The 15732-nt window shown below is 40.9% G+C and overlaps 1 protein-coding gene across 1 annotated transcript in view; it reads right to left on the reverse strand.

The window, feature by feature from the left end:
* The window catches only part of LOC131592079 (ubinuclein-2-like), a 52004-nt gene extending 38424 nt beyond the window's left edge, over nt 1–13580 (reverse strand). The window contains exons 1-3 of the mRNA XM_058863355.1: nt 13161–13580; nt 8959–9051; nt 3417–3518 (exon numbers count right to left, since the gene is read on the reverse strand). Coding sequence (XP_058719338.1) covers nt 3417–3518; nt 8959–9051; nt 13161–13580 — 615 coding nt within the window. The remainder of the gene's footprint in view (nt 1–3416; nt 3519–8958; nt 9052–13160) is intronic.
* Nucleotides 13581–15732: the final 2152 nt, after the last annotated feature.

Raw genomic sequence — 15732 nt, forward strand, 5'->3', positions numbered from 1 at the left:
GGGAACCCAGATAGTAAAACAGTAACGCTCTTAACAATACGTCCAGAATTAATAAAACCAACCTTTGAAAGGTTTTCTGTAAAGATGATCTGAGCTCTTTTGAGGTAACACATAGCTAAAGAAAACTAAGTTCTTCATTTTAGCTGAAGTATGTGTTTTGGAGAAACTTTCCACCTATGAGAAACCATCGATAACATTGGTTTTCTCTAGTGAACAGCACAGGACTTTTTACATCAGTGTTTAGAAGGCTACTTTGGAACAATGAATATAACAGACTAGATCAAATATTTACACAGGGGCCTGGGTGTCTGAAAAACTGAACTGCCTGCTTCCCCCTACTCTTGGCATTCACATCTAGCTTCAATTCCTGCCAGTATGGCTACCTGGTATCACTGCTTCAAAAGACACTGCTTACAGACTTATAGGCCAACAGTTATTTTTCTACATTCATTGACTTGGAATGGGGGAAGTCTTTGGTTTGGATACCCAAGCCTTGCTACCTTCAAGTAAGAGAAAATAGCATGCATTTTCATTAGCATCATGTATTATTTTAAATTCCCTCTTCTGTATTGCAAAGCAGAAAGCTCAGAGAGCACTGGTTCCCTTGCAGTCTTTACCTATATAAAGCTTACATTGCCAGGAAGGTATTCAACCAACCAAATAATCAGAGGGCATCACAAGATCAAGTAATCAGCCTGATCTGGCTGGACATGCATGTGCGTGCAGGAAAGATAGACTGGGCGAAAAATTCTACAGGAATTCCACTCCACAAAGAATGTAGTTCTGGGCAGCTTACACTACAGCAAAACCTATTTTCAACATCAAAGCAGTGGAAACACTGAGGAGGAGCAGCTTTCTTTGCAGGTTATGGACATTTTGTATAGGTCCATTAAGATAAGCAAAGATTAGGACTTGCCCTCAGGCTAACCCCTATAGAGCAGTTAGAAACAATAGTAAACTGGTTTTGATTTACTTTTTTTACTGGAATTATCACAAATCCACTGACTGCAGTCAAAATGCTCAACCTAAGAATAGGTGCTCACATAGATTTCCTGCTTGCCTGCAAATGCATTTACCTCAAACTGTTTTTAAAAGCTATAGAATAAATCCATTTCAGTGCCAGAGAGCTCAGTATTTCTTTCCCAACTGTGACAAGAAAAAGGACTAAAATTCTGAGGAAGCTTTCAATTTCTATTTTTTTTCTTCCGGGATAGAGACAAGCTAATCCTGGAGCAATTAAAGAGGCACTCATATTCACTTTTCAAGAATTTGTGTTCAGGATATTATAGTTTTTTCAGTGTAATCAGTGTGTCTTCTTAGAAGTCCAGGGCATGGCTCCAACATACCTCAGGGTACACAGCAATTTCATAGCTGGCCACACAGAAGATGAACAAGCCAGTCATGTAGATTTTCCTTCTGAACACTTCTCTTGTATTCAAGACAGAATGATGGAATTAGAGGTTTTGTTGAACTTCAACTCCTACATTACAGGACCCTTAAGCTCTGCAACATGGACTGCAGCTGGCACACTATATTTTTTTCTTCTTTTCTATATAAAAATGGGGATAAAAGCAAACCAAATATGGCCTCTTGCTAGTCTGTATTTGTACTGCAGACAAGTCATAATAATTTGTTGAGGAGAGCAACCTCTAGAGACTACACCATTTCTCCCCAACAGCTTCCACAGTTAGCACATGATGCAACCATTTGGTCCTCCAACAACTGCCTTTTGTACATTTTGCAAGGACTCTGTCAAAGAGACAGAAGTAAATTCTCCTTCAAATCTACTGGATCTGCTGCTGGTAGCACCACCAGTGGTGGCAGGAGGCACAGTATGCTATGTAGTAGTACACCAGACTCATACCTTGACAGAGACCTGCGCTATGAGTATTGCCAGTGTCCCAAATGTCCTATCAGATCTGTGATGGATCACAGTAAATCCAGGAAAACCTAGCTAGAACTTGGGTTGGGTATCATAGCATTTTAAAAGCGAAGATGATGAACTTAAGCAACAGTGAGAAACAGCATAAACCTATAGGCTCAAGTGGTTTCTCAGCAGAAATGAAGAATGTCCATTCCTACCAAGCTGGAGACCAGAATCTGACCTTTGGAAAAGACATGCAAAGGCTTAGACCCCAATATTATTCCAGCAGCACAGCCAGAAATTGTGGGATAATGAACAGTTTAATATTGGCAGGTTCAAGTTTCTAGACAAAGAAAAATTACAAACTAATATAAATTACAATAAGCACCTTACAACAAACTCTTCACACAACTTCAGACCTACTTCAAAAAAATACTGATGCACACAGAGAATGTGCTATGCACTGTGGTTAACTGCTCAACTTCTTCTGCAGAAAAAGGTTATCAGCTATGCAGACACTTTCTGTGCACCTCACACAAGCCATAGGATCACTCATTGGAACATCTACATGCTAGAAACTTCATAGCTCCATTTACTCTCTTTACTCTCAAATTTTAGAACTTAAATGAAAGCTTTACATATGCTAAGCAATGCACTTATGTACTTTTCTTACTCTTTTCTCTCAACTCCTTTTCATAATATTTCCTCTCCCACTCATAATTTTAGCCCTCCCCCCTTCTCATAGCAGATCACTGCTGCTTTGTCCAGTGTCACTCAGCACTGGAGGAAACTGAAGGCAAGAGACAGCTCTTATTTTTGGTTTGTTTTTTTTTAACTTGACTAAACTGTACACATACTTCATTCTGACATTTAATAAGGAAAAACTATAGAAGGTTTCTGAACTTTTAAATCATCCACTCTTTTTTCCAAGCTTTCTTCTCATTTTCATGATTTCATGTATCACCTCTAAGATATCTTCAAATGCTCTCTTATAAACTTTCTGATATCCTTGATACTGCCTGCACCAAACTAAAACCTTTTTCTTTTAACTTAAGATGTGTTTTCACTTCTGAAAAACATTCAAAGTAAGCAGTAATATCCTGCTGTTTAACCTGTTTTGTCTCAAATTTTTCAGACATATTCAATGCTTAGAATAACCATCCTATTTTTACTGTTTAAGAGAAGAATAGCTTCCTGATCTAATGAAGGAAATATAATGCCAGTAACCCATTAATAATCCTGAGAGCTAGTACAAGAAACTAAACTGAGCCAGTGTCCTTTCGGTCAAGAGTAAATGAAGTGCACAAATAAAAATATTTTAATTTCTGAAGCTGGAAATGACTTGATTTAGGAACGGCTTTCTTAATTCTTCGGAAATATATCTTGAATAAGACTACAAATACAATAATTCATTGGTCTCCCAAAGTAGTACGCCCTTTGTATTCACATCAGTTACAGACAAGTACAAAGTATTTTCCCTTACCTTTCTTCTGTGTTGAAAAGATAAAGCACTGTCTCATGATTTCTTGCTGCTGTGCTGAGGCTTACTTACCGCTTCAGAATTATCAATGAAAGGGTCCGTCTCGTCGTAGCCATAACCTATATCAATTAGATCCTGCAGGCGATCTTTCCGATGTTTGTGGGGCTTTCCACCCTGAAGACAAAGCAAGTGTTACATCACTTAGGAAACATGGAACCAACGTACTAAAGCCTACAAAGCATAAGGCATTGGAGGAATAGTCATTCAAGGAATTAGCAGTTTTGCTTTCTTGAATGCTTCCTTGAAGATGGTCTATACGACTAATGAAAACTTCCACACAACGGATGCATTCTGGCAAACATGCCTCACCAGAATCATCCCTGAAAAACAGTTACTAGCACCTTTGTCTGCAAGACCAAGAGCTTCCTTCATCACTGTTTAGAGATTCTTCCCTGTCCTACGGTTTTAACGTATAGTGACTGGACTGCCAATGCTGGAAGGGCTGGGATAATTTAGAAACAGTCACTTTTTCCAGTATTCTACAGAATCATTACAAGTGAAAATAACGATAGCCTAGTTTTCCCTACACAAACACTTTTTTCCTAAAGTGTTTCCCTACACAAAATGGATTAATTCTCTATAGCACATAAAAAGTTGAGTTTTAAAACATAAAATGATACTTGAGTATTAAAGCCAGAAGGCCTAGTTTTCTAGCTCACGTATATTATCAAAATCATCAATAAGTCTTAAAAGATAAAAGCCTCAAAGAAGCACTGCCCTCATTAAAAAGGTAACTTCCATGAATTCAAGACTTGCTCCTGAAACTTCTCTGCCTGCACCCTACAGCTGTGAGCATTCTTACAGCAAGTCAGTCCTTCTAGCTGTGACATGCAAATATCAGGGTCCACTTGTTACTATGAGAATGCAGACACTGTTGAAAGGTGGTTTCACCCTTGTTCCTCTATGTGAGATGTAAGCATCTCAACACCTCCATTTTAACAATATTTTGAGAAAATGCAAATTTGTAAATTTGTACAATTACACAAGTAAAGCATGTGCTCTTGCAAGCAAACAGGAATCTCTCACATACACTTAAATTAACAAATGCAATAGTGCTAGGAGAAGAACTTCAAAAGCCCGTTCTGCTTTTAATTCACATATCCAAGCTACATCCCAAGCTAAGTACTCCTATTGGTCCTATCATCTCCACCAATCACTCATCTGGAAAAACATCTGAATGACTGCACATTTCCAAAATATGCAGTAGTTTCTTAAAAAAAAAAGCTTTCATGAAATGGATGAGAGAAGAAAAAGTAAGTTAGAAAAACATAAGAATTCTGACTAAACTCCAGTGAAAAAGCTTATATAATTCATGCTTCTGACTTAGGTGCCAGCAGGCTAAGAATGCTTCATAAACCATACTTCACCTGTACTGATGTTACTGATGTGTAATGCAATCCATCTCTGTACTACATATATCTTGCAAGTAACCATCAACATCCTTGTTTTCGAGTCTAAAATATTTTTGCAGCAATGATTATCCTATGATTTTATGATTTCAGTATAATACAAGGGCAATAAAAAAATTTAAAACTTCCAATACATTCTGACTGCCTGACAGTCAGAAAACCAGATATGTAACAAAGGTAGTTTAAAAAAAATAGTCTTGTAATAGCTGAATGAACAGCAGTCTTAAAATAGTACCTGTATTCAGACATACAAAAATATAAGAACCACTCCATGTATAATTAAGGGATTGTCCTTCATGTTCAGGCCTGGCTCTAACCATTTATGTTTAAGGAACTGTGTTGAGATTTCACGTGATCAAGATGTTAAGGATGCAAGACTGCAGCAGAAGAATGAAGGGATTATCTGTGTCACTGTCCACCATGCAGCATTTCAGGGAAGTTTTACCACTGCAGCTTTCCTCCAACCTTTTTCTCTCATAACACAAGTAGTCAAAATACTAGAGCAAATTAAGGTGTCTAGTTCCTGAAGCTGAAAATACCACTCATGCAAGTATTGAAAAAAGCCAAAGATGACTTTAATATATTAACTGTCATGTAATCTTGTGTTTAAGCAACCTTTGCCCAACAGGAATAGAAGGTCAGTGGCAAATACAATGCCAATACCTGAAGAAACTTGAAGAGCAGAATCTATAAACCAATAAACATGGTCTTTATGGTGGATAAGTTAATAAAAGCTATAAACAAAAGAACCAGCAGGCACAAGAATACACAGAGCAGGAAGAAATGTTGGTAGAATAAAATATTTCAAATGCTTTAAAAATGGTCCAAACATCTTTAAAGGCAAGAAACTGTCATGAGATGAAGAAGGTCTGCTTAAAATGATGTCTGATCTACAGCTAGGAAAGAAAAGGTAAGAACAGGTATCTCATTTTAGCAAAGAGTGATCAGAGAAATTATTATGGAATATGCATTCATTCACCTTTGGAAGCAACAGAGCAGGTAAAGAGTTGGGGAAGGACAGGGGTCTAAGATGACAATCTACTGAGGCAAGTTAAAAGAAAAAACAACTGAAGAATAACTGAAAGACCTTACAGTTGCTCTGAATTTAGTATGATAAATAGGCAGTTGAATTCAGCATCAATAAAGCAAGGTAATCCACACAAAGTACAACCTAAGCAAAAAAACATACACCATGCTCCAAATTTATATGCTGCTCAGGAACCACTGGAGTTGTTATACACAGCTCAGACATTTGCTTAATCAAGAATGGTCAAAAAAATATGAGTTGAGACTTATTAAAAAAACCCCAAAAAACAGAGAACAAAACCAGAAGTTGTTATAACACTGACAAATCAGGGCATCATACCATTAATATGCTTACATTTAAAATAAGAAATTAGAACAAAAAAGAGAACAGTAAGCCAACAAGGATGTTTAAAGGTAAAAAACAGCACTTGCATGCAATAGCAATGTTAAAGACACTACAGCTGGAGAACACAAGGGCTGGATTTAGACGATAACATCAAAATCACATGCAATGTGCAGAAAAACTGGAAGTGTATTTCTCTATTTCTTACAGTACAGAAGCTATGGAGCACTACATGAATTCATCAGGCTTAAACACTGTGTTTTTACATGACAATCATCACGATACTCCAGTGCCATGGAACACAGAAATCCAGTAATGATTTGGGAGATTTCTGGCAAAAAGCTATAAAAAGATTAAGCATGTAACCTTTGGGTTTGAGAGAAATTAAGACAACACAGACTGACAGACAGGCACAGTGCAGTAATATCAATGAACACTTGGTCTATTTATACTTTCAAGTATGAGATTCCACTAGTGTCAGAGACTATGCTACCATCCATTAGATGGACCATCATTTCTCATGTAAGAAAAATTCTTACATATGTACACTATTCAGTATCGTGTTCACAACAGTGAGGTTCGGTCTCGTGTTCACAACAGTGTTTGATTTTATCTAGAGAATAATAGCAATCAAAACAATGACAACTGGAATCCTTCAGAGCAGATTTTTTTATGCTGATGTTCAGTATGTGCAGCAAATACAGGAGAGTTCTGAATAATCAAGTAAACAAATGGTATGTTATGCATTTTGTTTTACAAAAATGCACTTCTTCACAGGCTCTTAGTATCTGCAAAATATATCAAAGGATGTACTGATTTGGTTATGAGTACAGGAATTTGTCTGAAAAGAAGTAAAAAAGTCTTCAAGGCAGATTGTCCTTCATGCATCAAATTTTCCAGAAGTACTGCCACACGTTATGATTAAAAACAATGTCTGAATCCACTGTGAACAGGTATCTTAGATAAATAATACCTAATTAAATAAGGATATAGTATTCCCTGCAAACCTGAAAAAAAAACCTTTCTTTTTTTCTCATACAACCACTGACCACATTCACAGCAAAGCTCTGCTAAGGAGTGTTACAATGTAACTCCAGCTAGGAAGAGTATCCTGCAGTATTCTAGTCACTCACTTGATGAGAATGGCTATCTGCTACATGGGATCCCTGCTCCAATTGAAGCTAGGCAGTGAGTATCTCACCACAAGAGGCAGAAGATGGCTGGATGCTGCCAGACCATGAGCAATTGTACCGGGTCAGCGTTCAGAGATGCAATTCCTCTGAGCATGATGGTTCTCATATAGGAAGAGAAAGGACAGGGAGTTTCTAACACAAGGAATCTTAGTCCCTCACCACCCTTAATGCTTAGTGGCTCTAACCTAGTAAGTAGTTCTTCAGATAGAAGATACTCCCTTTCACGGGGCTGGAAGGGACAAAAGGCAAGTCAGAGAATGAAAGGGGAGGAATCAGAAGTGCAAGTAGTAATGAAGATGCAAGTGCACCACAAATTTTTATTACCTATTGTTTTCTAATAGTTAAAAGCATCTATTTGCCCCTTTCTGTGACTACTGAACACTGAATTCTGGTTTTCTTAAGTCCAGTAACACGTTTTGTCCATAAATGTACATGTTCAGCTTTGATGGATGCATAAACATACATGTAAAATTAGATTGCTTCCACTACCATTCCCTCCTACATATATTGCTTTACATACTCACATTGATTTTCACCTACTGTAGTTAAGCAACTTTTTTCAGACATTAGAAAATCCTTAATAGTGGAAATGAGTTTTTTTAGAAAAGTATGATTGAAACATTTTTCTCTCACATTCAAAAACTATTTATCATTCAAATTAAAAGCAAATAGCATTTTGGAACAGCCTTCTCAATTCATCTTGGATTCTCTCAATCTCTCCAAAAAATGAGAATGATTCTTTGCAGTTTAAGAGTTGATTTTGTTATGTATCACAGCTAACATGCCTTGAAATAGTAATTACTTCTACAGAATTTATAGACTGGGCACTTAGAAAAATCTGCCTTTGCCAGAAAAAAAACCCAAATAAGTCATACAAAAAAGATTTTAATATGTATATTAATAGCAAAAGATACAAATGACTGCTCTTGTTTCCCCTTCTTTATTATTGAGGTGTTCTATTAGTAATCCAGAATATCAACATGCCTCAGCATGATGATGAGCTCTGATTGCCAGCTCAGACTTAATCACCCAACCCTACCCATATGAATTCTTAAAGACCTGTTTGGGTGTGGTTTTCGTCAACATTTTCTGATTTCTACCTTCATTTACTAGTGAAAGGCTCTTTATGTTGCTAGCTAGTGTTGTTCAAGTCACTCACACTACACTTTAAGGAGCCAGTAGAATATCATCAGGCAGCTGGCAGCTACAAGACATTCATCGAGTAATGACTTACTATTTAATAAATAACTTCCTATGGAAACATTTCAAACTAGTCAGGAATTCATCAAGATTCATCAGTGAATACTGACCTGCATCTATTACCAAGTTGTATTTATATAGGAAGCTTTTCCAAGAATAGCTCCACAAGCTCTAACATCTACAGACAAATCTATTTAGCAGACTTGTCTGATAAGCTTGTGGCAGCTTCAAGGTACTTAAATGAAATACAGTGAGATAGTCATCACTGAAATGTACAGAAGTCATTTGACGCTACATTAGCAACCTTTTTCAGCAAAAAAAAATCCCAACAGTATCCTATCACTATTAAATATTTGTATTTTTAACAAAGTGCAGTAACTTACGTATTTTGCCTCAAACTTCTTGGCAAGCATTTCTACTTCATGTCGCTCACGTTGTTCATCATTAAATGGATCCTCTAAATGAACTGATTTCTTCTGAAAAATGCAAAAGTTACACATTCATTCCATAAGAAACAGAGTGCATCTCCAAACCCATTAAATGTCCAAAAACAATACTCTGATGACTAAGTAGTTAGAATTTATACTTAATCTCTAAAAATTACTTTGATCATTGAATTATCATCCACCTACTTTTCTTCTGATGATAACAAACCCAGAAGAATTAAGATAAATACTCAGATTTGTATTTTCCCAAGCATTCCACTACAACATCAACTAAAAGTGTAAGCATAAGAGAGAATTATGACCATTAGAGGTTAAAAAAACTCTCTAACCACAACTCCTTTTCACCTCTGTTTCCACTGGTTCCTCTAATAGGTGTTATGATCCTTCTAGATAGAACAGACAGGATGTATGTGGTATGCTAACCAGGAGGCAAGCAGCCAGAAGACTAAAAATCTCAGTAAATTATAACCATAATTAATGTAAGTCTTTTATCTAAAGAAAAAAAATTATAGTGCAAGAGTTAATTTCAGTAATCATAACTATGTTAGCTACAAAAGAGATTTAATATTCCAGCTATGCATACAAGGAGTGAGTAGTCCCTTACTTTTTTGGTGTTTTTTAGAAAAGATGTTTTCACTGAGACAAAGTCAATGAACAGGGTATACATAGTGTTTTTCGGTTTTTTTTTAATAAGCGATGGCAAGAAAACAGGGCTGCCCTCCTTCAAACCAGAGCTCATATAAATACAGGAATTGCCAGGTGGGGGAAGGTACTAGGATGCTAAAATACAGTGGAATTCCACTTTGCAGAACTTTATAGATGGCAGCTAATTTTACTGCACATGGACTACTCACCAATGAATAAATGAAGATTTATGAAGAACAAAAAAAACTAAGTTCAGAAAAGCAAGATCCTTCCTCCATAGTATGAAAAACCAGTATATTGACCAGATGGTGACCAAACCAGCTCATTAGCATCAAGACCAATGTAATGAGGAAGGTAAACTAAGCAAAACTGCAAGCACCACATAATTATAATACATTTTCCAGACTAAGTATTTAGAGAAAAAGTTAATAGGGGCTATAGTTACTCCTAAAACATAAATTAAAGCCACTTACTTATTTCCTGCAGGCATAATTAAATATAAAATAACTGCTCAATTCATGAAACACCATTTTCTCTACTTTTAACGGGAAAAGGTATTCCTCATCTTCTGCTAGGCATATGTGGCTTTTATCTAACTCTGAAAGGAGACAATGTTGAGCCTCAAGATCAAGTAAAACTTAGTACTTAAGTGTTAACTTGCTTCTTTCCATCAAACATCCAAAGCTGCAGCGGACTATCAATTTGATTAGTTAAGCATTACTGAAAACTCAAATTCAAGCAAATTTTAGTTTTGACTGTTTCTAAGGGATGGATGGCTCCCAAACTAAGACATTACTACTTCAGCACCTTTAAAGCCTGTTTGACAGAAGACAACTTGAGCTTCTGGCTCATCCACTTCAATTTGGGTTTGATGCACCAAGCCTCACTTACCCCAAAAGAAATGGGAGCACACTTTCACTTCCGCCAGCATTTAAGAGGCAAATAAGCTCTTCAACCACACAAACTTATTACTCACATTCAAAACTTTACTTAATTCCTGCCGAAAGATGAACTCTACAAACAACCCTATCAAAGGATGTTCTCTTTATGAAGGCAAAAAAGGACAAGCACAAGTTTTTAAAATATACATTTCCACTAGCTTCTGATTCAGCATAGGAACGTAAATTTGGAATTAAAACAAAGACAGAAGTTGCACTGCCAAATCAGTTTTGGGATTCTTTATCATTTCAGTATTATACAGCTATTATTATCATGGCCTGTTAAAGCCATATTTCAAGATACACTCGTGCACCAGTCCTTGCCTTCCTTTGGAGAGCTTTTCTTAGTTGCTACAGTTCCAAGAATACTACAAGACAAAAAGACAAACTCCTGACTTTGTAATGTTAAATTTTAATGGCAAGTGTTATAAAAAAGTTGAGCAACTTCTTGTAAGAGAGGAGTCAATAATAGCTTCTAGAAACCAAATCAACCTTCACCCTCCAAAAAACTTGCATAGTAAAAATAAAGGATCTGTACTGTTAATTTTAAGTTGAAACATTACTAAAACAAATTTTGAAAGCTAAAACTACACTTAAAACCACAATATTAACTGCCAGTTAGTTACTACCTACTTTGAAAAAGCAAATCCCAAGATTTAAAATCTTCCCTAATAGCTAGCTTCCCTAGTAGCTTTCCCAGGTTCTACCATGTAACAAGAAATTAAACTGACAAGCCAAGTATACATCCAGTTTTAAACATGAGTAAAAGTCCAGAACCACTTCTAAAAGATCCTAATTTATGGCACTGTTTTACATAGTAAATCAGCTGATTGTTCCACAACCCAGGAACAGAAGGGCCATTATGATCCATTCATTTTAATTTGGACTCTTTGGAGCTGAAAAATATACAAAGTTTCTTTAAAAGCATTACTATCACTGTCTCTATCTTAAAAGCAGTTTCTGACCCCAGTTGTACCAAAATACCCTAAATCAATGCTCTCCCACCTCCAGAAGACATGGTATTTGCTTCAGAACTATATCAGGAAGAGCCCTTTTACCCTGAATATGTGATGAAGCTATTGGCAACCTTCAGAATAAAAGGCAGTTATGGAACTGGGAACTGCCAAAGGGAAAAGTCAGCCTTCAAGTACTGAACCACTTCTAAACCCTAACAATTTTCACCTTCACAGAACTGCTCAGAAATATTGCACTTCAGAGAGCAGCATGATTATGCTACACTAATTCTGAGGAGTCAGAACTGGCACTGTTTGCCCACAACAGCTGTAGGACAGGATGAACAGAAGGCACCTTTTAACTTGCATGACAAGATCTGAGGGATTAAAATCAGTCACTGATTTTTCTGTCTTCCACATTTGAACACAATCCAGTGTGTACATCCCTCCTACAGCAGAAAAAGTGAGCAGCCTGCTAAGTATAGTTACAGCACTGCCATTGCCTAGAAACACTTCGGTTCATTAAGAAAAGTTTCAACCATATTCAAGACTGTGCTGGATGTAAAAATCCTACGGCAGTCTCAGTACTGGTATTTGACACTTGTTTTTATCACCAGATCAACCAGAATCTTCTTCGTAGTAGTTACTTACTTGCCCTCTGCCTTTTCCAGTAAGAAACAAGGTTTCTCTGAAACTGTGTACTGGATTAAAGAGAAGCAAAAACTATTTAAATCAAGCACAACTTGGTATCCTCAACTAAGAATGAGCAGCTCAAGTATAACCAGCTTAAGGACAAGTGTCTCTCCTTCCTGCTTGGAACAGTGGGCACTGTTGATTGGCTAATACTGCTCGTTTCCTAAAGTTGTCTGCAGGAGCTTTGTGCTTAAAAAACAAAGTAGTTCAAAGTAGTACTTTTTGTTTGGGAGGAACAAGCAAGGGAAGAACACTTTGGTCGTTTTTTCTTAAGAATTAAGTTCTCAACACTTACAGGTGTGGTTACCGGTCCAACACTAACTCTCATTTATCCCTGTCCCCTCCAAGACTACAACTCCTCTCCAAGTCTGCTACTGATCACTTCTCTGCTTCTCGAGACTTACAGCAGAGCCGGGTCTTCTTTATTTACCTGCACACAGCCTAGGGACAACCCGGAATACAGACCGGCGTGGTCAGAATTTCGTCCAGCTGCCGGTAAAGAGCTCCCAAGAAGGAAGGATGCAAGACCTCTCCCGGCAGGGAAGAGGAGCGGCAGGGAGGTGAGCCGGGGTAAGCGGGACACGAGACAGTGGCGATCATCCGCCTCAGCCGGCAGCAAAGGCCAGGAGCCCTTGGCCAGCTCAGGGACAAGTGGGAAGCTCCCCTTCCCCCCACGGGCACAGGCGCAGCCTCAGCACCAGGAGGAGGCCACAGCGACGGCGAGGCTGCCGGACTTCCCTCCAGGACGCCGCCCCTCCCGCCGTACCGGGACCACCCCCGAGCAGCAAGGGGTAACCGATAACACTATCGCCAAGGCCGGGGCCAACGGCAGCCGAGAGGTGGAGGAGGAAGCGCGGGGGGGCCGTGCCGGCGAGAGGGGAGGGAAAAAGGGGAAAGGGAGGTCCCGTACCCGCGAGTCCCCGCACAGCAGCAGCTCCGGGTAGCTGAACTCCACGCAGCCCTCCTCGGTGGGGTCCTTCAGCACCACCTCCAGGCGGACCGTCTGGCGGAGCGGGAGCGCCTCCCGCGGCGGCGGCGGCTCCTGCCGCCCGCTCTGGCGCGGTGGTGGCGGCAGCGGCGGCGGCTCGGGCCGGGGGGGCTCCCGCTGCGGCGGCTGCTCGGGCCGGCCGGGGTCTCGGGGCGGCTCCGGGCGGGCAGCGCTGTCGCTTGGCGGCTCGTGCGGCGGCGGCTCCGGCGGTGGCGCCTCACGGCCCGCCGGAGGTGGCTCCGGGTCGCGGCCCGCCGGCTCTCGCTCCAGCGCCGGGCTCTCGCCCTCGCGGCGCCGCACGGGTGACAGGCTAATGAACGGCACCCGGCGCGGCTCCGCCATCCTCCCCCCCGCGCCCGCCGTCCGCCGGCCCCCGCCTCACACGTTCGGTGACACCGCTCTCCGCGCTCCCTCCCACCGGCCCCGGCTCCTCCCTCTCCCGCCTCCCCGCTCCGCCGCCCGGTCGGAGCTACCCCTACGTTCTCCTCGCCGCCCCCGCCATCTTGGCGCCCCCCCACATAAATAGAGCAGCCCCGCAGCCCGCGCAGGCGCAGCTGGGCCCGCGTCGCTGCTGTTATTGCTCAGCTTCCCCCGGACGTCAGCGCGGCCGCCGCCGCCCACACGCCGCGGCCGCCGGGCCCGCCCCCGGTTGCCGGGGCGATGCGCACGCCGGGCCCACCGCCGCCTGCAGCCGCGGGAGCTGCGCAGTGCTCGTCCTCCCGGGGCAGCGCGGGGAGGCTGCGGGGGCCGCGAGCCTGCGAGGGGAAGGTTCGCTGAGGTCTCTAGGAGTCGGCGGCTGCGGGTCAGTCACCAGAGAAAAGCCACGCGTGAGGGGAGAGAGGCCGTTCCCAGCGTCAACGGCGCGGACGCACCGTGTCTCGGGAACAGCAGAGGACGTCGGGGTTTGACAAAATCGTGCCGTATGGCGGGGTTGATCGCAGCCTGTTGTTACAAAAGAGCAGCCGCTGCCCGGGGTGCCGATCTGCCCTCGGCGGCAGGGAGCTTGTTCAGCGGCCATGCCTGGTCTGTAGGGCAGCAGCTCTGGCTGTGGGGAGCAGTTGTGGCTTGTTGGGAAAGAGCTGTTCGAGAGAGAGAGAGAGAGAGAGAGGGGACAACGCAAGGAAGGCAGGGTTTGAGCAGCAGCGAGACTTCCCTCTTGAGCAGGAGCTGCCTGCAAATACTGCAAGTGTTTCAGTCTGTCACCACCTACTTTGACAGACTGATGGCTGGTATTTCCAGATGGAGGTATGCCACCAAGGCAATGTGAAGTTCCAGGAAGCTTATGAACATCATGAGCATTATATCCTCTAGCTTCATTGGAGCAGAGAAAAAGACATTACCATTTTTGGGACACTTTTTTAGTCTCTGAAATACTAGGTAGGAGTGGGTCTATTCTCTTTTTAAAAAATGTACTCATGCAAAGCAAGCTATTTATATATGTCTGTTATTTTGCATAATGCTAACAGACTATTCTGTGCATGGCATTACTCCATTTTTGAAACTACATCACTGTGCTTGATGCTTTCCTGTCAGTGCATAGGAAGTCTTTTGACTTTCTAAATTTCATCTAGACTCCAGAGAAGATCCATGACACTAGAACAATGCTACTGAAAGTTTTAACATCACTAACAGGGAACGGAGGGCATTCCAGAGTACTGCTTGCTGCCACAAGTCACTGGAATGACTGACCCAGTCTGAGAAATGTAATCTTTCCTTTTGAAGCTTGAAACTTTGTTGAGCTTTATAGTCTAAGGGACTTGTTTTATCTTAAAGCCTTGCATGTTGTGGTGAGGCTAGCAAGCTGAGTAGAGGTGGATGTATTCCTCAAATATGTTTTGACTTTCAGCATCATAATCAAATAATTTGGTAGTTGCACTTGTTCTCTCGAGAATTTTATACAGCTTTCAGCTGATGCACAAAATAGGAAATGTATTTCTGGATTCAAACTGAGTGAGCATCCCTAAGCTCCAGACCTGTGAATCCTGCCAGGAAGATTCTGATTCTCATCAAAGTTTCTGTGTCATCTATGCCATTAAATCCCGTGATGGTAGAAAAGGGCCTTTCCTCAGAAAAAGAGCAGTTTATTGCACATCAAACAGAAATCTTATGTGGAAGTCACAGACTCTTCTGCAGCTCTGCTGAACCTTGTTTTCAAGTACCAGATGGGAGACTAGACCTTGAAATAAATAAAAGAAGAATGCAACAGGTAGTTTTTTACACATAATACCTGGATACATCCATGGAAAGTGATGAACTGTGTATTTTAAGTATCTTATGTAAAACTCCATTCTGTCTTTCAGTCTCTTACCTAAGATATAGGGGACTCTATTCAGAAGTAATCAGTGTAGGGTACATACTCCACAAGAAAATTAGTTTTATGAATATCTCAATCCCGTACTTCATATTGTCTTGTAGTGTACATACACCTGGAATCACATCTTGGTCAAATTTTTAGCATGCTTTTTAAGTAGGAGAAAACACAAGCTGGAAAAGG

This window comes from Poecile atricapillus, chromosome W, assembly GCF_030490865.1.
Source record: "Poecile atricapillus isolate bPoeAtr1 chromosome W, bPoeAtr1.hap1, whole genome shotgun sequence".
Taxonomy (NCBI): domain Eukaryota; kingdom Metazoa; phylum Chordata; class Aves; order Passeriformes; family Paridae; genus Poecile; species Poecile atricapillus.